The sequence below is a fragment of the Gavia stellata genome, chromosome 2, assembly GCF_030936135.1.
Source record: "Gavia stellata isolate bGavSte3 chromosome 2, bGavSte3.hap2, whole genome shotgun sequence".
In the NCBI taxonomy this organism is placed as follows: Eukaryota; Metazoa; Chordata; class Aves; order Gaviiformes; family Gaviidae; genus Gavia; species Gavia stellata.
Window position 1 is genome coordinate 29,387,682 of NC_082595.1, and position 25,745 is coordinate 29,413,426.

General features: G+C 42.2%; 2 protein-coding genes and 1 non-coding gene across 3 annotated transcripts; all 3 read left to right on the top strand.

Annotated features, from left to right (window-relative positions):
* Positions 1-275: 275 nt before the first annotated feature.
* On the top strand, positions 276-7,684 carry RBM34 (RNA binding motif protein 34). Its single transcript, XM_059835418.1, has 11 exons — positions 276-347; positions 471-593; positions 1,122-1,264; positions 2,367-2,586; positions 3,198-3,257; positions 3,786-3,829; positions 4,316-4,399; positions 4,618-4,681; positions 4,781-4,823; positions 6,470-6,588; positions 7,318-7,684. Exons 1-11 carry the CDS (start codon positions 276-278, stop codon positions 7,639-7,641), a joined length of 1,296 nt encoding a protein of 431 aa, XP_059691401.1. The 3' UTR covers positions 7,642-7,684.
* Positions 7,685-8,519: 835 nt separating this feature from the next.
* Positions 8,520-17,137, top strand: TOMM20 (translocase of outer mitochondrial membrane 20). Its single transcript, XM_059835445.1, has 5 exons — positions 8,520-8,666; positions 13,458-13,504; positions 14,216-14,297; positions 14,583-14,725; positions 16,727-17,137. The coding sequence occupies exons 1-5, from the start codon at positions 8,543-8,545 to the stop codon at positions 16,769-16,771; spliced, it is 441 nt and encodes a 146-aa protein (XP_059691428.1). The 5' UTR covers positions 8,520-8,542; the 3' UTR covers positions 16,772-17,137.
* LOC132322026 (small nucleolar RNA SNORA14) lies at positions 9,393-9,527 on the top strand. The gene has a single exon (XR_009485011.1). It is a non-coding gene; the product is annotated as a small nucleolar RNA SNORA14 (small nucleolar RNA).
* Positions 17,138-25,745: the final 8,608 nt, after the last annotated feature.

Here is a 25,745-nt window from a genome sequence, read left to right on the forward strand (position 1 = left end):
GGCCCGGGCCGGCGGGGCAGGTGTCCGGCGAGCGGCGGAAGAGGGAGCGGGCGCGGAGGGGCTGCCTGTCCGCACGGGCCCGGCCCCTCACCACCCGTCCCGCAGGGAGCGCCACGAGGGCGACCCCGGTGCCACGCCCCGTCCCCCTCGCCCGCCCGCAGCACCGCCCTCCCGCAGCGGGGCCGCCCGATCCGGTCCCGCGCGCCGGAAGTGACGCGCCCCCAAGCTCTCCCCCCCCCCCCCCCCCGTCCAGCCCGTCCAGCCCGTCAGCAGCCATGAGGGCCCGCCGGAGCGGCGCGGAGTCGCGGGGGGCGCAGGACCCGGCGGCGGCGGCGGAGAAGGAGGGGGCGGGGTGCTTCATGGCGCGCCCTCCCAGCCCTCTGCCTCGCCCTCCTCGGCCCCGCGCGCGAGGCGGGGCGGCCGTCGCCGGGCGGGCGCGCGCTGGCGCCGCGGTCCCGCGCGGGGGCCAGGCGGAGGAGTACGTGGTGGGGCAGGTGGTGGGCAGCCTCTGGCCGGGCGGGGCGCCCGCCGCGCCGCTCGCGCGCCTCTTCAGCGCCGCTGCCGCCCCGCCGGTGCTCGTGGCCGTGACGGGGGTAGGTGCCGCCGCGCGCTCCTCCTGCCCTGCCGGGGGCCGGGGATGGCGGCAACGGCGGTGCTCCCGGTGGTGCTCTGGGCGGTGGGTGCTCTGCCCGCGGAGGCCCGGTCGGCCGCTGGGGCGGGGGGTGTCGGTGGCAGCGGAGCGGTTCTCTCCTGCCCGGAGGGGCCGAATAGCGGTGGCGGGCCATTGGCGGGAGGGCGGGCGGCTTCCCACGGGGCACGGTTAGCCCAGAGGGCTTCCTCGTAGGAGCTGAGCAGTAAGTCGTTGGGGTGCAAGGCCGCCGGTCGCTCTCCGCGGTGTGCGGTCCCCGTGGTGATCCCCTCAGGGCTGGAAATGCCGTGACGAGGGCGGGTGGCTGAGGCCAGCGGGGTGGGCGCACCCCTCAGCAGGCAGAGCCGGGTGTGGGAGCACCGCTTCCTGCAGTTGATGGCTGCAGTTAGCGGCGCTCCGAATAAATGACAATATATAAAATAATTGTAGGGTGTTTCTGGAGTTTTGTTTTTCAAATTACTTTTTTTTAAAGGAAAATAAGAAAAGAAAGCGTACAGAAGAAGTGGAGAAAGTGTCAGAAGACCAGAGCTCGTCTGTCATACAAGAACCTCCTATAAAAGCAAAGAAAGCCAAAAAGAAGGAACTTTCAAAAGCAGAGAAAAAATTGGCAAACAGGTGAGCAGATAATACCTTTTTATAGCAAGATTAAAAAAACAGCATCTAGGTTAGTCATAAGATCAGGAGTTCAGTGAAACAATAAAGTTCTATTCTACTGTTTGTCTTGAACCTTGTGTTTAAGAAGATTATTTTTAAGAAGGTTGTCAAAATTTTCTGTCGTTTGCCCCAGAAAGTAGCAAATACTTCCAACTTTTTGACGTTCTAGGTCCATGAAGTGCAGATCCCCTGTTAGAGAGCTGACAGGTCTAGAGGCTGTAGATTTAGACAAAAAGTTCTCTCTGGCTCAGGGTGATGCTTTCTAACTGTAGTTGGCTTTATCCAGCAGACCTGCAGTCAAAGGAGCAGGGGCGGTTTCAGCAGGAGAAGGGTACCAGACAGAGTTAGTTGTCCTTAGCACACTTGCCCTCTGCTGTGACGCAGAACTGCTCTGCTACACTCTGTTCTCTTAAATGCGCAGGGTTGAACCAAGACGCTGTCAGTGCAGGCAGGAAGCTAGTCTCTGCGCAATGAAGTTTAGATAATGAAGTTTGCTTGACTGTAGCGTGAGGCTAACACCACGTCCTCTCTCTGGCACTGCGTGTTGTTGCATCTTCCATGCCCATGGAACTTTTGTTTCCTGTTTTGGTGTCAGTAGCCTTCCAGAGGCTTGTTCAGGTCTGCTTATTGTTCGTGCTATTATGGCAAGTTTGGATAGACAGAGATTTGCTAGTGTACGGATGGATCCCAAAGCATTGTCTGTTGCGAGTGACCTGGATACTGGGAAGAATTAAATCTCTCCTTAGTTGTAGCATGCAAAGATGAGTGTTTTTTTTCCCTTCAATTTTAGAGGATATCAAATTATTTTCTTCTCAATTCTTTCTTTATTATACCTACTAAATAGTGAATGCAATGTCCTGGGGACAGCAAATAGTTTTCCATGTTGCAGAATAGTCAGATATGTCTGTTTAATGCATAATAAGCAAAATAACGTTTGAAATCTTATGTTGGACATAATTTAAAATGTAAGTTAAAATATTTATCTTGGAGGCTTCAATTCTTTGACCTCAAGAGCCCTGTTTTTTTCCCATCAATTGTAATTTGCTTGTCTTTTTCTGATAAGAGAGAGCGCTTTGGAGCAGGCAGATGAAGAGGAAGAGCAAAAACTGTTTCAAAACAAAGCGAAGCAAAAAAAAGGGGCTTCTCGTGCCATCACCAAAAGTGTTGTTAATTCAGATACAGGCACTACTGTAAAGCAACAAAAGAAAGAAAAGGTGGCTGATGAAACGGTGAACAGAAGAACAGTATTTGTTGGAAACTTGCCTGTCACCTGTACTGTGCAGGTATGTGAGTGGATTCTGTCAGCTAAAGGAATGGAAAGAAATACAGCAGTCCTTAGTTTGAGGGGATGTTTCCAGCTGAGAAGTCCCGTGTATTTGTGACTAAAATGGCTTCTTGGGAAAGTAGGAAATAATGCTCATTATCGGAAACCATTAGAGGCAACCTCTTCTGTTTTACCGGAGTTAGGCTTTTTACAGCAGTGGATGCAGTTGCTCTTTCTTTAGTAGAATTGGTTAGGGTTTTTTTTCAGTGAAAAATTACTTACTAAATGAGAACTACAGTTATAAAGCTAGAGACAGCTTCTAATTTTGAATGCAAATAATACTTCAGATTGTTGCGTAAAATACGTTAAATTTATACTTTCTTCTATTAGTAAGGGGTATGAATTAAGTTTTGGCAATCTGTAGAATAAGAAGCTGCCACAGGAAACATAGAAACAGTTACAGAAACGGTTAGAAATTACTTTCATGTTTTTGGTAGCTCTTTAACGGACCTTGTGTAAGTAAAACGAAAATAGTGTAAAAAAAAAAAAATCTTACTAATAAGTATTCAACATAATTGTTATTACCAGGATGCAAAAGAGTATTGAATATTTGTAATATCTTCTGTTTAGGTGCTGAAATCTCTTTTTAAAGGGTATGGACAAATAAAATCCATTCGATTCCGGTCTTTGGTAGGTTATTTCCTCTAATGTTGAATAACAGAATTATGTTTCTAATCTTACAGGGTAGTATTTATTAGTTCAGAAGTGGGTTTGGGTGTGTGTTTTTTGCCATTAGAAGAATCCTTGGAGATTTTACCACAGATGCATCTTTCCTTTCATCACATTTTACTCTCCCTGTAGTAGCAGTTGATACTATCAGAGCTGTATTTTCTCTGTAAGAAAAATGCTTTTATTAGTGCTCGTTTAGCTAAGGTATTACTTACCTGTTTTTAAATCACAGTAGCAAAGACACATTGATTGTAAATCAGTGTACTCTGTAAAATAGTTGAAGATAACAGTCTTGGAACTCAAGAAATGCAACAGATGAAATCAAAGCAAGCTACCGAATTTTGAGGTCTTTCTAGATCGTCTCTAGGAATAGCTACATTGCTTTGAGTGGGAATGATACCTATTTGAATTCCACTTTGTCTTCAAAAACAAATGTTTGAGATAAATTGACACTAGGCCCACTTAACTAAAGCTCTTTTTGTCTTAAAGGTTCCAGCAGAAGATACTTTATCCAAAAAGTTAGCAGCCATAAAGTAGGTTCCTCTTGTGAATTTTGTGCTTTATTTTTCAAGGCAAAAATAACTTTTAAGTGTTAGTTGTTACATATTTGGCTATATTAATTTTTTAATTTTGTGTTTCTTTGATTTTTGTAATTACCTTTGTGTGTATGTAAGTTTTCTTGACAAGTGAAAAATAATTATGTGCCTGGTATACTAGTAAGTAATTCATTATCTTAGGTTGCATTTCCTCTGTTTTAGGAAGGAGGATGACGCTAATAGTCTTTAATTCCTTTGGGTATATGTATGAGCTGAGGAAGCTTGATCAGGGTGCATATACAGGCTGTATAAGATATACAGTGAGGCTCCCTTAGACATAAGGGGCTAGCTTGACTATTAAGAGAAATGAAGTCGTTACTGTGCACAAAATAAGAGGAGGCATAAATGTGTTTAACAGGAAGTGCTTGTGCACCGCACACCATCATAATTATTTAAACAGTATTCATCTTTTTCATGTTCCAGGCATAAGGTGCACCCTAATGCGAAGTTCATTAATGCTTATGTTGTATTTAAGGAAGAATGTGATGCCATTAAGGCTCTAAAGGAGTAAGTCTCATTTTTATTTCTCGTTCCCTGTTGAATGATTTACAGAGTGTTAAAAGATAAATTTCAACTACCTCCTTTCTTTTGCTTGAATTGGAATAAAATGTTTTTTCAAACTTAAAAGTAAAACTGCTTTTGGAATAATGCTATGCAGTGACACTGTAAATTAAGTAACACTTATTAATTTCATTTTTAAAACTTTCTGCTTTCGGCTACAAAAGAAATGGAACAGAAATTGCTAGTGGATTTCACATCAGAGTTGACATTGCATCAAAAAACAGTTCGGTAAGTAAGATCTGTGACTAGAAAACTCCTTTTCTGTTTGGTGGGGGTTTTTTTCCTGTAACAAATAACTTACTGTTTGGTATCTCTTGTTTTCTTTAGCATGACAATAAAAGATCTGTGTTCTTGGGAAATCTCTCATATGGTAAGTCTAAAATGGATTGTTATGCATCATTACTTAACATTTATGGAATATGTTGACATTAGGGATCTTATATTTATTGGTATTTAGGGTAGCATGTTTGGGTAGCTAAATATCTTTTGTTGGAATTAATCTTTTAAATAGCAGTTTCATTTTTAACTGAAACACCTAAGGGGGTTATAAGTTTCTGGCAAGTTCTGCAGATTAATTGTTTTCTTTTTTGTAGGTGCAGCTGCAAGCACTTTTAGTTCTTCTTGTCACTTGATGTTTTTTAAATAATTATAACTGAACTGCATAGGCCATAGCTTTCTAAACTGTTAAACATGTATTGGTAGCTGTTTGTGAACTATTTCCAAGTGACATACAGTGATGGCTTCTCATTTTCATGCTGTCCGTGAGCCACAGGGTGAGTGCTCTGTCCAGGCAGCTATTGGCAATCAGTTGCTACCTGCGTGGAGGTGCTTACTGTGTAGTTCAGGTCAGTGCTTGATGAATATTCAGCTGCTTCTGAGTAGACTGGAGAGTGGATGAAGGGATCGCCATCAGATCTGGTCCATATGAGGGTATTATTGGAGTCAGGATGCCTGGGACGCATCTTACTTGGGGATGGTGTGGATGTTTAAAAACACAAGATGAAGGCATACCCGGTGCCTATGGCCTGAGGCAGAGCCAGTATCATGTACTGCTGACATGAGTGCTGAAACAAACAGGCTTTAGACTTCAGTCTAAAACTTGACCTGCCTGAAAATCTGGGTAGGTGACAAATCTGATTGTGGTGACGTTACTAATGCCTGTTGTGTAAAGCCTGTGTTAGTACTGTATGTTCCTCAGTGTATCCTGCAGAAAAAGCAGTTTGGATATTTGCAGTGCTCTGAAAATGACTTCAGCAGCTTGAACCTTTCTCAGCACATCAAAGGCCCATTGCTGTAATTAAACCTGTACTATTAAATTCAGCGCCACCCCCCTCCCCCCGCACAGATACTATTATATTCGCATAAAGAGATTTACCACAGTATGAAATGTACCTATACAGAAAAGAGGATAACCTGTATTTTTGTGGTGGTAGATCACGCTTGCCTGTTCGCATAGGCATGAGACTGACAAAGCCTCACACATCCAGCCATTATCAGAATAATCGTGAGGCAACTGTAGTTGGAAACTGTAAATCCCTTCTCCCCCATTCAGCTAAAATTCAGGGTTCAATCAATGAGTATTAGACCTCAAGAACTGCCAGCTCAAGCTCATCATCATCAGCGTTAATTCTTAGAAAGATTCTGGCATAAGAAGGAGCTACAGAAATGTAGCATGAATTTTAATTTCTACTATGTTCAAACCATAAATGAAATTATTTGAAAAATTTAGTTTGTTTTTTACCTTTATTCTCCTTTGTGATTTATATTGTACTCTTCAAAGCTAGAGAATCAGTAACTGTCGAAGTAAATAGCCCTTTATAAAGTCTGCATTGTTAACTTGCTGGAATTTTTCTGAACCACTGATACTTGTGTACCTATATATATTTGTTTATATATACATTTAACTATATGTTTGTGTACCTGAACTGGTGAATATAAAATATTTGGATTTGGGCCAGGCTTCTAAAGCTGTGTGTCTGACTGAAGAGACATCTGTGTCCTTGTGCTTGCCTGCAGACATCAGTGACGATGCTGTGCGAGAACACTTTTCTGTCTGTGGAGGTGTAGTAGCAGTGCGAATTGTGAGAGACAGAAAGACCGGCTTGGGTAAAGGCTTCGGCTATGTTCTCTTTGAGGTACGTATGAGTGGCGTGCCTCAGGACACTGGGAATTCTTCAAAATCTGAGTTGGGATTTGCCTTTATGGCCTTTTAAAATTATCTTCTTTTTTTTAGTAATTTTTTTGGATTTGTATATGACATTAAATGGTAGCATTGTTGTGTATGTTAAAAGCAGCTTGGAAGACCAGTTCTGTGGAAGCAGATACAAAGCAAACTATTTTAGGTTGTGTACAAAGAAAAGTTGTAAAACCTTGGGGTAAAAGAGATGGACTTTAAGGGAAAGACTTAAAGGAGGAACAGATGAGTTTGCTTGGTACAACTGCCACGTTCTGCCATTTCTTATGTGTCAATATGAGTGGAATTCTTTCCTGCAACCGGTTTGCTTACTGGCTGTCTCTGTTTCGGATTCAGTGCAGCCCACGTTCTCATGGCAGTCTCACAGCCTCATATTCCTAAGTCTGTTTCCTGCAGCCCAATACCTTTTTCCCCAGCTTCTGCTTCACCTCTCTGCCTCTGCCTTTCATGTCTCACGTAAGCTGTTTTATAGCCCATTTTCAAGTACCTGTGCCTTGATGCGTGGGTGTGCTGGTGTTTCTGAGCAGAGCAGTGTCGTTCAATAAGTAGAGCAGTTTGAGCGCTCTTATTGTAAAATCTTGCTTACAAAAACTAAAGAAAGGGAACTGTTTGTTTGAAAGCAATCAACCGGAAGGAATGCTGCTTTTAAACTCAGTGTCTGTTCTTGTAGAATACGGATGCTGTACATCTTGCTCTGAAACTCAACGACTCTGTTCTGATGGGAAGAAAGATACGAGTGAAGCGCTGTGGAGAGAAGTGGAAAGCACCACAGAAAAGACCAGATCAGTCTCGTGCTCCTAAGGACAGAGTTGATACCACACTGAAAAACAAGAGGTGCTCTAATGATTCATTTGTTGGTGAAAAAGCAATCCCGTTAAAGAAGAGCACTAAACCAAAAGGACTAAAAACTATTCCTAGAAATAAAGCTGGGAAGAACAAACAGTCTTCTGATAAAAATCGAACATATAAAAGTGCGCATCGTTACAAAGATTGATGTATACAAGAGTGTTCTGTCATAAATTTTGTTTGCTAACACAGCTCTAGTCGTTCTTGGTATTCACGCTGGGGTTTTTGGCTTCTCCCAGAAGGCAGTACGAGGTACGTGTCTGCACCCCGGTCACAGTACAGGCAATGCATGATTTTATTACTGTGTTCCAGGAAGACATCTCCAGCTCTGAGGTGTTGCTGCAGAGGTTAACTGAATTGTTTTGGAGTTGTATGTATGGAATTACTCAAGATGACTACAGAAGTGGCTCATGTGCAGACGAAGTCTGTGGTGATATGCAAATTGTTACCTAGATAGTTGGGTTTTTTTTTTTCCTTAACCGTTAAGCTTCAGTTTACATGACTTTGGTCTTTTGGGTGACGAAAAGCTGATGCTGAGGCAGCGGCTGTGGGCGCGGTGTTAGGGCTGGGCTGGCCTTTCCCGACCCTGCCGCCGGCAGGCCTCTCCCGGCTGGGCACGGGCGCTTCCCCGGGGCGGGAGGAGGCTGCGGTGCCACCGAGGCCGGGTGCCTTGTGTGCCCTCCCTGCGGGCCTGCCCTGCCTCCTCGCGGAGCGTACGGCTTGCCCCACCGACGCCCCTTTCCGCGGCGCTCCCCCTTCAGCCGCCTCTGTGCGCCGCGGGCTGAGGGCGGGACGAGGCCGCCGGGGAGGGCAGGGCCAGGCCCGCCCGCGCATGCGCGTCGGGGCCGGCCGCCTTTCCCGCAGGCACTAGAGGAGGCGCCCTCTGCCGCCGCTGGCTGATGACGTGAGCGGAAGTGAGGTGGGGTCCTTTCTGGTTGCCCGCTCGCCCCAAGGTGCCTGCGGAGCTCGGCGCCAGCCGCGCGGCGGGAGGGAGGGAGGGAGGGGGCGGCGGGGGCGCGGTGGGACCTTCCCCTCGGCGCCCGGGCACGATGATGGTGGGCAAGACCAGCGCCATCGCGGCGGGCCTTTGCGGGGCCCTTTTCATCGGCTACTGCATCTACTTCGACCGCAAGAGACGGAGCGACCCGAATTTCAAGAACCGGCTGCGGGAGCGTGAGTGTCCGCCCCCGCTCCTCCCGCCCCTCCCGGCGGTCTCCAACGGCTCCTGCGCGCGCCCTGCCTTCAGCAGCCGCCGCCTTCTCTCCTCTCCGCGCGCGGGGGGTGGGAGGGCGGCACGTGGCGCCTCTGCAGCGCCCTCCTGCTCCCGGGCCCGGCTGGGGCTCGGCCGCCGCCCCCCCCCCCCTTCCCCAGCCGCGTCGTGGGGGAGCGGCCTTGAGCCCCCGCCGCCTGCCCGCCTTCCGCTTCAGCCCGCGTTGCCGCGGTTGCTGGGCGGGAAGGGCGCGAGAGGGGCCCGGGAGGCTGCGGCAGGGCCTGGCCCGCCGGGCTGGGGGCTGGGGGCTGGGGCCTGGCGGGCGGTATTCACCCAGGTGCGCTTGTGTGAGGCAGGCCCCGAGCCCCTGCGTTTTGTTGCCTCTCTTTATCCCTTTACCTAAACCAGGGGACCGGTCTTCTTGTCGGAGTGTGTTTTCTGTAGTGTAGTTACTGGGTAACTTGTGGTTTCAGTATGAGAAGTGTGGCTTGTAAATAATTCACCTCTCTTTTTTTTTTAATCTTGTTATTCTACACACTCAGCTATGCTATTATCACCACTGCATTTATGTAATGACGTCTATGTTTTTGATTTTGGAAGATGATCAGATAAAGCAACGCGATCTTTTATAATGAAGTTGTTGCTGTGGTAAGGCAAGAGTCGATAGCAGCCCTCAGGTATTTCATCTGCTGCATTCTTAACCCTCCTGGCAGCTCTCTTATTAGCTTCCAGGATAAGAATGAATGCCAGAGAAAACTGTTGATTAATCCAAAATGTAGAGCTCTTCTCCTGTGGCTCTTCATTATTTCAAATCCTCGACATTAAATAAATGTTTTAATAATTAGTGAAGATTTTACATGCAACTGTAAGTGTGAGTACTCAGGGTACTCACATTCATCCAAGGTACTCAAATGAATTATGAGAAATAAGTTCATATTTGTTGTGCTGGGTTGTTTCTGTCATGGGGATATGTATAGTATTCCTTTGATAACTAATTTGAAGGGAAGAAATTACCATTAAGGTAAACTTTCCCGGCAAGTAAACATAATGTGATCAGCAGTTTCATGGATGGAAGAGTCAATAACTGTATGGGTTAAAAATTAATATTTACCTGGTGATGTTTAAACATAACTTGAACACTTTGATTCTGTCTTAATGGATTGAATTTGTTGAATGACTAGTGTTGACACTTAACAGTGTATTAATACAGCTTTCTCTAAGCTCTTCCACAGCAAATTATGTTTTTCGAATGCTTCGTCTTCAGGCCCTTGCTCATGTATGTAGGATCTTAGACTCATACTTTTTCTGTGTTTTCCAAGTACTTTCTGCCCTGCGGTACAAGTCATTCATTGGAAATTTTTGGTATGGTAAACTGGTATGTGCTTGTCTTGCACAAGCAAACTTGCTTGTTGGCAGTATAATCAGCTGTGTTCTTTTTATGATGTTAAATATGTAGCAGAGAAAATACTGGGTTACATAAGATTTTTACAGAAGCACTGGAAGTGATTTTTGCATCCCATTGTTTTCATTATCTGAGCTTCTGTCTAGTAATGTTCTCAATAAACCTTAGACTTGCTCTGATTAAGAATTAACGTTTTCTTTAAAGTGGAAAACCGTTGTGGTTTGTTAGGGCATGGCTGTTGTCATTTGGAGGACATCACTGATTCTTTAGTATGGATGCTTCTGTAGTGGTGCCCGTGATCTGATTATTACGGCGTTTTTACTGTTGGATAGTAAGGCTTGGGCTGTAAAATATTTGACCAAAAAAGGTCCAGTGCAACAGCCAGTTACAGTTCTTTAGATGAAGATACACTGTTTCTCGGGCAATAGTAGGGGTATTTAATGAAAAACTTGTAGAGACCACCTTTACAGCAGATCTTTTCCAGTAACGTTTTTAGGATAAGATTGTTTTTGAGACTTTATGATGCAATGTCACCAAAATTTGGGAAGGACAGGAGATCCAACATGTCGGTGGATTGCCTGTTTTATTTGATCAAGCACATGCTGGCAAATGAAGAACCAATATTTTACCATCCCAGTTACATTGTACATCTCTTTAGGTTGTGTTAGGACCAAAGTTTACACGGCAAAGGCCCATCATAAAAATGAGGCCAGATTCAGGTTTCAGGAAAAAAATTTGTGATTTCCTGGGAGGTTTGAAGAACTGCTGGACTTTGGTTTTCCGGATGTCTTAATCTTATTTATTTAGCAGGTTTTGTGTTATTTTAGGTTTTGATGTTGCTAGTTCTGGGGCATGTCCGTATCTAATCTTGGGACCAAAAGACAGCAGAGCTATCTGGAGCTGCTTAGCTTCCACAGCTATATTTTAAGAGGATAAGATTTTAGATGTGTTTGCTATTAGTGTTCTTGAATGTATATACCAGGACTGTTCTGTATGCAAGTATGGACATTGATCTCTTTGTTCAAGAGACAGCCAGAATTTCTGACAGTACTGAACTTTGCCTCAGAGCACCTTCTGCCTGGACAGCTGACTGAGAGGAGAGCAGTAGGCAGACTTCACAGATGGGAGCTGAGGATGCAAACAGCTCTTTGGTCATTCTGCTCCTTTATGGGACTGGTTGTGAAGCTGCTGGGGCAACTCAGGGATTTTTGCAACCATGTCAGGTTATCCATTGGTTCATATCTGAAACACACTCCCCATGTACAAGAGCTGTGCCTGAAGGACCTGGAAGTCACATGCAGTTTGAGGGCTGCAGTTTAGCTTTCTGTTTTGGATGGATGCACGTGCATTTCTATGTTAACTAAGATTCCTTCTATGAAAGATTGCCCTTCCCCTTTTTTAAATGTAATAATAATGTCTTTAGAGAAGAGGGAAGTTTTTAATTTTCTTGGTGGTCTCTGAGGGAAAACAAAATTTTTTTTTGTTTTTTTTGGTGGTTTTTTTTTTTCCCCCCAAAACCACTGCTTGTTGTTTGTCATATTACAAATGTAACTTTTGGCTGTTGTTGCAAAGATATTTTAAAATTAGTGTTACCAACCAGTATGGGAAGAATTCCTAAATATCCTTTAGAGCTATTTGGTTTTTTGTAGTTGTTTTAGCTAGTGGACTTTTTAAAGAGACCTGTAAAAATGTATTAAGAAGAAGAAGAAAAATTGCATAGTAATCAGACTTGAAAGATTCTGTAGATCAGTGTTCAGTTTTAAAATCTTGGTGATTCTTCACATTCCTTTACTATTTTCAGGTTAAAGTATATGATTTCCTATATGTGTGATCAGCGGTCAAAAGCTTTTACTAAATAGTTAAAGTTACCAGCATGTCTTTTTTTTTTTTCTTTATCTCTGAATGCTTAACCTGGTGACTGGTTTGCACAGTGGTGCAGTTTAAAGTTTTGTGCAAATTAACACTTCGGAAAACTTGAAGGGAACTAATTGAAGGCGCCAACTTTCAAGAGATAAATTCTTCCTTAATACTGAAAACAGTCATAATGATAAAATGATAGTATGTTACAGTTTTATGTGACACATTTTTCTGTATATGATGTTGTGAAATAACATACATAGGTCAATACATTGTAGAAATTCATGTGCTAAGGGTTATTAAGGTATTGTAGGAGGTAAAATGGTGATCTGTGTAGTTAGAATGTGAACTGCCTTTGTATAAAGAACACTTGATTGTGTCCGTAAATTTCACATGTTGTATTATCACTACTAGGAAATAGTATTCCTGTATGTCTTCGTGATGTGGACAGTTGCAAATTTTTAATTCCTTGCCTTTAAAACTGCTAGTCATATTTGGAAGTATTTCCAGCTTGTAAAATTGTCTCAGTTGTTGTCTCATAAAATTGTGACAGTTGTTCTTTGTCAGTGTAGATGTTTGCTGAGCAGACACTGAGGACAAATAGTAAGAGTATAGTTGTTTAACCATGGGCTGTATTTAAAAGTTATATTGGTGTAACTATTTCATTTCATGAACTGATGACTTACAGAAATGATTATTCTAAGGAAATCTCCATTATTATTATTTATTATTATTAATCTTTCTTGTATGAATAGCTGCTACTATAAAATACCTTTATACCTGCCTAATTGCATTAAAAGCAAGTTATATATCACTTTAATTACACTAGTTTTGCTGGAGTGGTACAACTTTATGTTGCAGACCAACTTTATGCCTTTAGGTTGAGCAGTTAAATCTGTAAACGTTTGTTCCATCTGTAAATGTTGGCTTTCCTCAGATTTCAGAAACGTATGATTTAGTATTGCTCTCGCTGTGGGATGATGAGATACTGCCACCTATTTAACTAGTTCCCAAGTCTTTGCTATAAAGCAGCTGGGAAAGTACGCTTATGTACTGTGACCTGTTAAAGTTCCTGTTGGTGGTACACCATGTAGTTTAAAATTAGATAGCCTTGACTTGTAGGCAGTTCTTCTGTGGTTTATCATTGTTAGAAATCATGTAGAGGAATCCTGTATTACTCTAATTCTCTTTCCTTCTTCATGCCTCTAGTGCATGAGGTATGCTCTGCTGCAGGCCCTGCACAGTTGGTGTTTACCATAGTCAGCAGGAGAATTGCCATTTTGAGTTGGTATGCTACTGCCAGCCCTCGTTACACCTCTAAATGATATTCTGTTGCAGAGAGTGGGCTGCAGTCTTGTGTTCAGTCTTCAATGTTTAGAATGTATTACCAGTTTCTTATTTTGAAAATAACTTTGATTTGTTCACAATTTTGAACTATAATCTGAAGGCTTTTTAAATTGCAAATAAAAAATGTGAAATATTTTTATTCTTACAGGAAGGAAGAAACAGAAGCTGGCCAAAGAGAGAGCAGGGCTTTCCAAGGTAATACTGTGTTCAGTAATGCAGTGCTATTTTGAAAGATGTTTCATTTGTATTATTTGTAAGATTTGTTTAAAGGTCTGTTTTGATTCCAGCATTACAAACACTTCTGCAAATATGCAGTCTAGGTTTTTTTAATGCTCACAAATAACCGTATGAAATGGTTGTTCCTTTTTTGTGCCAGATAGAGGCCTTGTAATAGAAAGTACAACATTTACTGTGTGATTTGATGGTGTTTTCCTCTTCGTAGTATGTGCAAGGACTTTTCAGACTTAAAAAGTCATTGATGGGATACACCTATAACTGAACTTGACAGTTTTTTGCTATAAGTATTCCATTGCTCTTTCCTTATCACCAATGGATCCTGGAAGAAAAGATAGATTTATCTTAACCAATTGTAAGCAATACAGTTGTGATAAACATAACACACCTTGGAATTTATATTTGCTACAAAATTTTGTATGTAATAAATGGGGTAGAGGTATGTCGGGCTCTGTCTCTCTGCAGATTTGTGATGCAATGATATGAGACCTGAGTCTGATTTTCAAAAACATTCTGTGTACATTTAACTTAGTGGTGACACTTTTAGTTTTCTTTTTGCCAGTTCCAGTGTACCAGTATGGTTGTGCATGTGTTTGATTTCAGTTGAGAATGTTAACATGTGTATTAACTGATGTTTAAGGCCCCACTTCAGTTTTACTGTGTGTGTTATAGTTGCCTGATCTGAAAGATGCTGAAGCAGTTCAGAAGTTTTTCCTTGAGGAGATTCAGCTTGGCGAGGAACTACTAGCTCAAGGTAATAGCATAATTTTTTTTGAAGGGTAACTTGTAAAATAATTTTTCTTTACCTTTGCTAGAAGATTATTTTTATATACCAAGATCTTTTGGGGAGTCAAATTCACCTAGGAAAATCTGTTTACTTGTTTCTAACCTTCTGTGTTCAGAAGATCCAGCAAGGGAGGAGGAAGGAAAAGTGTGGATTGATTCTCAGTAATTTAATCCACTGTTGATGGGTGTTTTAGGTAAGTACTTTACAGTGTGGAAGAAGGTTGATTTCAGAACATTATGATTTGTCATACAGGTGAATATGAGAAAGGTGTTGATCACTTGACCAATGCCATTGCTGTGTGTGGACAGCCACAGCAGTTACTACAAGTTCTACAGCAGACTCTTCCACCACCAGTGTTTCAAATGCTTCTAACAAAGCTCCCTACAATAAGCCAGGTATGTGAAAAGTTCCCTGTTGTTTTGGTTTGAAAATAATTGAACTTCTCTTATCCACTACATCAGTTTTGAATATTTGTTTTTGTAATATGCTTTTTGTATATGTTCAGTTAGATTAAAAGAAGCTTTTTTTCATCTGAAACATTCACAGAATCATTAAGGTTGGAAAAGACCTGTAAGATCATCAAGTCCAACCATAAAAAAAAAAAATAAAAATCAAAACCACCCACAAAACACACCACAACCCACACCAAAAACTACCCACCCACACCACACAGCACCATGCCCATCAAGCCACATCCCACAATGCCACATCCACACGCTCCTTGAATACCTCCAGGGAGGGTGACTCTACCACTTCCCTGGGCAGCCTGTTCCAGTGTTTCACTACTGTCTCAGTAAAGAACTTTTTCCTAATATCCAGCCTGAACCTCCCCTGGCGCAACTTGAGGCCATTTCCTCTAGTCCTGTCACTAGTCACTTGGGAGAAGAGACCAACACCCACCTCTCTGCAACCCCCTTTCAGGTAATTGTAGAGAGCGATGAGGTCTCCCCTCAGCCTCCTCTTCTCCAGACTGAACAACCCCAGTTCCCTCAGCCGCTCCTCATAAGACTTGTGCTCCAGACCCCTCACCAGCTTCGTCGCCCTTCTCTGGACACGCTCCAGCACCTCAATGTCCTTCTTGTAGTGAGGGGCCCAAAACTGAACACAGTATTTGAGGTGCGTCCTCACCAGAGCCGAGTACAGAGGCGTGATCACCTCCCTGCTCCTGCTGGCCACACTATTTCTGATACAGGCCAGGATGCCCTTGGCCTTCTTGGCCACCTGGGCACACTGCTGGCTCATATTCAGCTGGCTGTCAACCAACACCCCCAGGTCCTTTTCTGCGGGGGAGCTTTCCAGCCACTCGTCCCCAAGCCTGTAGCGTTGCATGGGGTTGTTGTGGCCAAAGCGCAGGACCCGGCACTTGGCCTTATTGAACTTCATCCAGTTGGCCTCGGCCCATCGATCCAGCCTGTCCAGATCAAAAAGAGTATATGAAAAATGTCATGTAGCATTAATAGCAAACAGGGTAAAATAGAAATACGAAACTTCTTTCATGCATAGGGTATGCTAAGCTCTTCTAAAGTAGAGACATCTGACTGCAGCTGTGATACTGTAAGTGGATCCACTGTTTCCCAAATATAAGTTGGGGGATTAGAAAAGTGATCACTTTTTTGCAATGGGTCTTGAGTTTTATTTTTTAAATTGTATATCTACAAGTTTCTGTAAGTACTATAAAAGTCCATTAGAATTAATGTGTTGCTTTTGCTAGCCTGTTGCTTCTGGGCCAGCTATAAACACAAAATGTTAACTAGCACCAGAACACATTACAGTTTTGGAAGCTTGGGGGTTTCCGTGATGATAAAAGTGTTTGTATCTCTGTGTATAAAATGCGTTCCCTTTTTAGCCTAAGTACTGTGCAGGTAGTGTTGGTAATATGCTAGCAGGTGAGTCTATTGTAAAATAAAAAATACGTTTTACATTCTTGGAAATGCAAGGCTACTCCCTAATGGTGTTACCTCACATAAAGCAGAGACTTAGTGCTGTGCATCAGTCAGCTCTCTTTACAGCTCAGGCCTGGTTGCATTTCAGTTTAAGGTCCATATAGTTAGTAAAAACACTGAAAGGTGTCAGGTACACAAGATGAAAAGGTCTGGGGAAACAATGGAGCAAAAATGTTTCCTTAGAGAACAGTGCCAAAAACCACACCGAGGTAATCACTTGAGGCTGATAGGATATTATTTATCTGACTTTGGCTTTGTTAGGCATTGCACAGTATGTAATTTCTGCGGAACTGACTTCAAAAACTTATGTCAAATAGATTACCATTTTTAACAGTAATCAGTTTGCTCAGTAATTACACTGCTTAATGTTCAGTGTAAAATTACATTGCTTGATAATCAGTTGCCTACTGTCAATTTTATGTAATTGTGAATGAGTTTTTCTCCTTCTTACAGAGAATTGTAAGTGCACAGTGCTTGGCTGAAGATGATGTTGAATGAGGTCACACCACAACAGGGGGAAAAAAATGTTTTCTTACCCCAGAAGATGAGCATCAGTAGGGGGATAAAGGGGCAAACATAGTAGTTAATGGACTGTGTACCACATCGGGTTCTACCAGAGTTAAAATTAACTTTGTGTAGGTGGGTTTCGCAGGATTTTATTTATTATCCCAGTGAAAAGTGTATTTTGATAAGAATTCATTTTATAAATACACTGTGTTGAGTTATCAAAGTATCACTAACTTCATTATTATTAAAATATGCAGTTGTAATGTTGTACATATAAAGACATAAAACTACAACCTATCAAAAACCCAATGCTCATTTTTGAAAAAATGAAGTTATGGCAATAAAGATTTATCTGCACTTGTGTGTCCCTATAGTACTACTTTAAATTTCAGAACATTTCGGTGTCAGAGCAAATGATCTAAAAATGACTTAACATGAAAATTTACATTTAATGTTATGGCTGGTCTTCCAATGCTTTTAATTAAGTTTAAAACCTTGTGTCATTTCCTGAGAAAATAGACATGTGATCATTTAAACAGTAACCGATCACCTTAGAAAGCGATGTAAATCAGAATGGTAATAGATGACTGGCTGCAAAAAAGAATGACAAATCCATTTCTGTCAGGAACAATAACATCTAAAGTGATGCAAGTCAAAACTGTATCTGGCAAACATGAAAGCTCTGTTAATGCAGGTGTCTGAAATAAAGGTGATTGGAATAGAACCTGGGGCAGAGCACAAAGGTTGGTGTTTTGGTTTTTTTTTTGAAAGCTTGAAACCTTTTTGCAAGATAGGCGGTTAGCATTTCGGTCTCTAGTCTTCAAGACCATAGATTGTTAACAGTCTTTGGCATTTGCCTTAAAAAAAATCTGCAGTGATAAGGTAAGATGATGATATCCCCAGGCTAAATTAGCTAAAGCTAATGGAATTAGAAAGATGTTATAAAATTTCTATATGGTGTGATACTGTAAACTTGAATTTAGGTAAGTTTTCCTTCGCCAGTGAAAAGGAGGAGGCTCAAGTGAGTAGCAGACGCATACTTCTGAAAGCAAGTTTTCCATGGATAGGATGTTCTAAATGTCAAAATAGATTGGCTTCTACTTTCTCTGGTTTTGTGCTATACCACTCAGGTGGCAGAAGAAACAATTAAAAATGTAGCTTTATATTTTTGGCATGGTGACTTGTTTTAACTTAATGAGAAGAAAGGAGGAGAATGCTTCGAGGTGTCTGTCTTTCAGACCAGCTGATGGCTTGTGCTAATCATGCTGATGTATTAATAGTAAGGTAGTAGGTGGCATAGTCCAAGTAGAAGTGAGATACTCTGAGAGCACTTTAGCCAACATTCCCATCTGTCTCTGTCTCATTTCAGCCTGGTGTAAGTTTCTGTAAAGGCAGATTCTTCTGAACCATAGCTCTCTACATTTCAGAAATTGCCTCACACAGAATTTTTTAGAGGTTAAGTGGATAGTTCACAGTCACCTGGCAGTCACATACCTGAGTTTGGGAGCGGAAATGGCTCTTACTGAGTCAGTCTGCTTAGACGGTTTGCCATGGAAGAGATAATTCCCCCTTAACCCCTTGAAAACACAATTTCCCAAGATTTGAGGTGCTATTGAATCTTTCTGTAATGTGGCAAATACTGAAGTTAAAGGCTGGAGTGAACAAAAATTTCTTGAACAGCTAGCTGTAGTTTAGTCTTCTTGTTGTGCATGAATTTTTCAGGTAGCATAAGGTAAAAGTAAAACTTAGCCATGATATTCAGGTGACAATGGCTGGTTTGCTCTTTTATTTTGTTTTAGAGGGACAAAGTTATTCTGCACCTAGAATATTTAATAAAAATACTGTGAAATTGCAGAAGGTTCTATTTTTAATGAGTACAGTGAGGCTTTTTGGAGGAGTTTTTCTTTTCCTTTCTAACCCTTAAAAAGTAAGAATTCACAGGTTATGCTGACAGAACTGTTAGCATATTTACCTGCTGTCCTTGCTGGTGGTGGTCGCTTCAGCGTAGTATCTTTTTGGTTCAGCTTTTAACGTTGCCTTAAGGTAAATCAAACTCTTCTATCCTGCCTTGAAAAACAAACCCAAACAGCGCAAGACAAAAGTGGCACCCTTCCTTCAAACTTGAACAATTTTCTACACTCTTTGGTATAATGATGACAATTTGAATTCACAATTTAACTTACAGCAAAGCTGTCCCAAACTAAGTACGTTTTAGCCAACCTGGGTGTCAATTCTTCTGATTTTGATGAAGACTTAGTGATAGTCTGATTATGTCTACAAATGGTCGTTGCTTTAATAAACATCATAGATATGCATATTACTCTAACCCTTTTTAGTTTTCTCAGTCCTGCCAAGTTAGATGCAAACAACATTTTAGATAGCATAGGTTTCAATGAAGTCTTAAGAAGTACAAATATATTCTCATATTTGATAACCCAGAAGTACCTGGTTAGTACGCTAGTGCAAGCTCTGATACCTGTTTTGAGTGCCTTGGCTAATCAGGTGGGAATGATGAATCCTTTTAACAAGGCTTACAATTTTTTTTTTTTTTTCCAAAATCTCCTGATAAAGCCAATACTTCACCAACTGTGAAGACTTGAAGATACTGTCTAGAATGGGAATTTGCTGTTGCTCCAACAATGGCAGGCTGACACTGGTGTAGCTAGCATGCATAGCCCACAGATGTAGGAGCCTGTGATTTAGAACTGGTTTCACACATAAACAAAGTGCAGGTCATTGGAAGTGCAGTGGTAATGATGGATGCTATTGCATCAGTAGTAGTAATGCCATTGTATTAGCTGTGCATAGTACCATATTTCTTTTCACCTATGCAAATTAAAAAAGCTAGAAGTGAGCCATTCCAATTGTGGATTTACTGCTGCTGAGCTCACAGCAGCTGGTGAATAAGATCTGTAATCTTGTTTTACTGCAGGTAAAACTACTAATGTTTCTCCCAGAAAGAGCCATCTTCCCTTCTGTGGTGCTCTAAGAACAAGGCACTTGTTTTCAGCACTGAGAGGATTTCTCATAAAGGAAATCAGCAGTCTTTTAGTTCTATGTTGGGAAGTCTCCTATCATCAGTTACGAGCTTCTCGGGCAGCTTTTATAGAAAAAGTGCCAGCTAGTTTCATGATCATGCAGGACTATCTTTGATGCCTCACCATTAAGTTTTCTAGATAATGGAATTGAATCTAAATCCAGAGTGATCAGACACACGCTGAATCATCTGGCACTTATTTCCTTACCCTGGGGGATGACAGAATATTATTGTTGCCCTTAACTTGAAAAATGGAGAAGTCCCAGCCCTGCAGTGTAAGAGGCCAGCCACCCATCATCAAAGTAAAGCTCCAGTTATTTATGCACCCAGAAGAATCTTTCTAAAGTTTCATTTGTACATCTGTTGATGGTGTGTTTAAAGTCCCATAGGCTGAACAGTGGCTCTACATGACCGTTGTGTTAAAATTAACATGTGTTAAACTTCAAGGGAATCTTTGAAGTGGTCACTAAGTGCTCTTAGTGAGTGTTTCAAAGGCATGTTGTACTGTACACCCATGCTTCTGCGTTTTTAAACATATGGATATGAAAAGGGCTGTTGTGAAAAAAAAGTAATTTCTTCAAGGCTTCTGTTGTACCCAAGTCTGGGTTTGGTTTTTAATTTGTGTGTTTACACTGACCAGTATAGCTTATGGTCTCCTTTATGCAGTGACCAAAAAAGCCTGTCAGCACAGCAGTCAAATCTGACCGAAAGCCTGTTGCAAAGAGCTGAAACTTGTGCTTAATTCATGAGGATTAAGCTGGGCTAGCTTTCATCAGAAGGACTCTGGAAACTGACCTTCTGGTGTGGTTATCAGTATTTGTTTTCTGTGTTTGTACCAAAACAGAACTTCCCAAAGAAGATGTGGACATCTGATGCTGTTCTCGGAGGGCAGAATTTGCCATGTCCCCTGTATGAATGTGTGAGTGAAGCCACAGAGAACAGCTGGCCCTTCTCTGATGTTTCTGTACCAAACTGTCCAACATACTGGAACTAGATAATGGACAGCTTTTTCAAAGTGCAGTGGTTTCCATATGTTCTTGAAAACCTGAGTTCTCACTTCTTTCCCCGCAGTAGGGGCTTACAGGTGCTAGTTTAACAGAATATTTACTGGATTTTACTTTGATAAGGTCACTACCCTGTTTTCTGATCACTGCTGTAACCTAATAATGGTGAGCTTTTAAAGGCCTCTGTGCTATAAGCTTTTGACTCCAGACATACAGTTCCAGTTCCTGTTTTGTAAAGGTCAGGCCTTGATTTAATGGTTTGACAGATGCATGTCCTCCTTCAGCCCTCACTCACATATACCATCATTTCCCTTAACACCCTGAGGATGTTCTTGACTCGTCTTTGGGGCGAGAGGATGTCCATTGATGCTCACCCTATGCGATAGCTGCTGAATGGAGTGTTGCTGCAGCTAGCACAGCATTGCTACAGCCTGCAAATCTGTCCGGATGGTCTGTGCTGCAAGGCAGTTATGAGTAGCTTTCATATATGAAATTTCTACTGTACAGGGAGGCAGAAAACAGCTGAAGTCAGATGGTTCTGCCTCTTCACAACTTCGACCCTTACAGCTGAAAACTGATTTGGTCACAGTGTCACTCATTCGAGCAGGTCTCAATCTGAACAGCAGAGGGCAGTTTTGCACACGCGTTCTGTGCAGGCTCATCCTGCAACATCCTGATTTTTAGATTCTTCCTGCCTGGTGAGGTGATGCAATGCAGCATTTTGTCCAGACAAATTTGGTACAGGGTATGAGACGGGATCAGTGGGGCAGCAGTGGCATGTGTTTCTACTGATACCTGATTTTGGCTTTTTAAATCCTGTGTGTTTGGTTTGTTGTGATGATGATTAGAAGGATTTCCCTTTTCTTTCTCTCCATTCCTCAACACAAACAGGTATATAGATAAGCCAGCTTCATTGTACAACTTAAACTCTGCAACAAAATGCAACTGAATCTCATTCCCAGGCATGCAAGAGAAGAATTTTCCCCTGCCCAGCTGTGATTTTTCTGAATGAGCTTTGCTATCTGGAGTGAAAGGAGAGCACCTGCTAACTGCGGGAGGGGTTGAAGAGAAATCTGCATCTTGAGCCTCTGCCTGGAGTTGGACTCTGGCTGTGATGGCCTGTGTAAGGAGGGCCAACCAAAAAAAAAGAAAGGGCAAGATGTTATAGGTTGGTGACAGGATGCAGTTTCGTTGCTGGTTGAGATTCAGCTTGAGGTGGCAAAATCTACTCAGCCTGTTGCAATCCTGTAGCTGATGGGAAGTGAGCTGGTGGGGTCTCTCTCATGCCCTGGAGGCAGCTATTTGTATCATAGTGGCAGCGTGGCTTGAGACCAAATCTTAACTACTCCTGTACCTCAGGAGTGTTTTTCCTCTGCTTCCTGGGGTATTTCTGTAGGAGGAAAGTGTATGTTGATGCAGTACAAGTAAATGGAAGTTTTCAGCCCTTGTAGCTGTCAATCAGCATTTTTCCAAACATTCAACTTGTTAGTAAGAAATTCTTCAAAGTCTGCTTAAAACATGGCAAGTATCTAGAGAAAGAGAGCTGTTTAATAAAAGATACTGTCTCTGCAAACCATGCTTCTCCTTCCTTAGGTCAATCTGGATATGTTACACCCTGTAAGATAGCCTGGAAGATACAGAAATTTGCTGTAACAAAACAATCTTTGCCTGTTTTGGCATGTATGTAAAAGAGCATTTCCTGGAGCTCTGAAACAACCTCGTTAGCATCTTTTGTTGTATTTAATATTATTTAATGAGAAGGAATGTACATTCAGCTTTGATGATTAAAATGACAATGATTATTGCATGAATTTGTTAATTATAATGCAATAACTAATTAAATGGAGAAATGGAGAAAAGGGATTCTTGAGCAAACATGTTCTTTGAGAAACTCTCCTCTGGTGTTTTTAATTGATAGTACATGCCTCATCAATTCATAGCAGTATCTGCTTATTGGTGGGAACAGTCTGGTTTTGATGGAGATTTACTTTCACCACACATTGAGCTGGTATAATGTAATTGCTTGGTCCTGTAAGTTACCACAATGAAGACTACCAACTCCTAGAATTAAAGAGGTGGAAGTTTTTGCCTATATAAAGAAGAAAAGCCCCCACCTGACCCCAGGTTGCAGCCTCCATGTTTATTGAGTTCTTCTGGTTCGGGTGTTTGCTGTAATGACGCTCCACTGAGTTTGCATAACCATGAGGGGTTGCAATTGGATTTACATTTCATTTGCTTTTATCTCTCCATCTAAAGTTTTGAGCTTTAACATCAGGCCCCTTGGCTTATGTTAGAAGTTGTCTGACAGAATAAGGGCCCGTTTTTACTTCTCTGTAGGGATGTTATCTACTGGCCATTGGCACTGGCAGAATTCTTAGCATGAAATTATTATTATTACTTCTGTATCAGCAGAGATGTGTGTGGCACTCTGAAGAATCTGTCAAGATGAAGTCTCTGCTTCTGCAAGCTCACAGTCTGCGGTCCTGATCCTGTAACTTACTCTGCATGGTCCTTTCCTCATGGAAACCTAAGCAGTCAAGAGCAGGACATTGGGACAGTGACACAGGAAGGGAGAAGGTAAGGTTTAGGATAGTATGATTGTTTTCGTAGTTATTGGGTGAGCGTTTTGTTTATCTGAATTATGTATGAAGCTCTAAAGCTTGCTCCTTTTCTACACCACATTATTTTTAGACTGGTTGGCTAATCAGTGCTAGCGACTAGTAGCATCAGGAAAAATCAGACCTCAGCCAACCATAGACGTGCTTATAAATCATGAAACCTACCAAGGGAAAAGAAAGTATTAAAGACCCTCTCTGTAACTGAAAAGATTTGAAGCACACACCCCACCCCGCCCCCCGCAAACGGAAATCAAATAACATGAACTGTCGAGCACTGGTTAATTACTCTGCTGGCAGTCCTGCAGTTCATAAGTGCTTCTGCATTGCAAATGTAAGAAGCAATGTTTCAGAAATCTGCCTTGCTGTTTGATAGCAACTTTAAAAGGAGCTCTGACTGTTCTGTCAAAATTTAGTAATCAGCCTGTGTCACAGTGCTTGAAATTCGGTGACCCCATCATGCAAATAGGAAAGCTGGGACATAGGTATTAAGCAGGCATAATTAAGGCAAACAGCTTAGAAAGCAATGCAGTGAGTCAGCATCCATCCTAGATGTTGGACTGCAAACTGTGAACACATGACAACGTGATAAAACACTTGAAAACTGGAGAGGTACTTTACTGAGAGAAAGTTGTAGCCCAGTTTTGGACAGTTGACCCATCCTTAAAAACAATGCAGCCTTCTAAAGCTTGCTTCTGACACTCAAAGTCCTCGTGGTTAAAGCAGATGTTATCTGTTGACCAGGATGGCTCTATCCTCCTTTTTCTGCTTTGGAGCTGGTATCTGGAAAGGAGAGGAGGATATGCCTGGAAGGAGCTGGCTACGTGGCAGCCATATATCCAGAAGGTCAGATGATCAGACTGGTGTGTCCTGCCACCCTCAAGAACCAACAGACTGGTTCTTAGTAGGAGCTTGAGCTAAATAAATACTTGGGCACCTTGGCTTCTCTGGGCAACCCTGGAAGTAAGTGCTAGTAAGTTAAATTGGTTTTCTAAAGCGCACAGAGACCCTGGGATGGAATGTATTGATATTGGGGCGGTGCTCTACCCATGCTTTTTGTCATAAAATGTGAAGCAGGGAAAACAATTGGCTCCTGTGTAGAATCCCTCCCTTCATTTTGGTTGTTTCCAGGATGGGGTTTGTTAGGAGACTCTGCCAAGGTTGGGGGCAGTGTTTTCTCTGCTGGGTTGCCCTCAGAATTTTTAAGCAGGCCTGATGATATTTGTCGTTAGACTGTAGATCTTTTCACAGATGGATGTCTCCTACCTTAGGCAGCACATTTTCAATAAAAACAGTGCTCTCACCCTGATTTTAAAGAAAATAATTAAGGAACAGGTTGCAGTCTGACAGAACCAGCAATGGCTCAGATTCAGGGTCCTTCATGGCTTTTCGGTTTTTTTCAATCTTACTGTTCAAATCCTGCCTCCTCAACTCCTGGTAATGTTGCAGGTGTTGTGCGCTTGGTCTCAGGGGCTGACAACACAAGCCTTCCTGCTGATTGATGCAGCAGGGATTTTGTAAATTCGAAGTATTTGTAAGTCATCATAGTATTCGTAGTCACCAAAGTATTTGTAGAGGTCATCACTCAGCTTCGGAAGAAATGCTGCTGTAAGACTGATTCACTGGAGCAGCATAGATAATCTTCATTTTGGGGAACTTAACTGAATTTTCCTTTTTTCTTGGAAGACCATGTCATTTTTGCTAGTATCAAAGAATATCACCCTTGTTGACGTGGCTGTTTAGGGCACATACAGTACAGCTGTGCTCTCGCGAAGCTTCACAGGACTCATCCTTTGCACCAGGGCCAAATGCAGTCTGCTGCTAATCACCTTTCATTTCCCATAAGGTGTGAGGGTGGTCATTTATTTCCAGTGGGAAGTACAAGAACAGAAAGCACTTTGCCACGAGGCAGAACTTTGTGGGCAGTCTTGGATGCCTGATGCAAAGCTTCTTCCATTGCTTTCCAAAATGATGGTCTCTTCTGGCAGAGTTCAGGCACTGGGAGTGTTTTCATTTTCTGGCTAAATAGAAGTTTGCTGCTGCCAGGACCTTCCAATTTAACATCTTTCAGTGAATGTCAGAATACACATACACCAAGCTCTTTTCTTTTTAACTCACTGTGTGAAGGTCATACAAAATAATTCATTTGCTGCCCTGTGCTTGGTGTCTTCCAAAGGTGGAGTGCCTGCCTTTTGCTATCTAAGAGGCTTGGCATTTTGGCTTTTCTTTTTTTCAGTGTTGAAAAGTTAACATTTGTATTCTTTTCGGAATACAAATTAAATGTGTCATCACAAAGGCACATGGTGGAG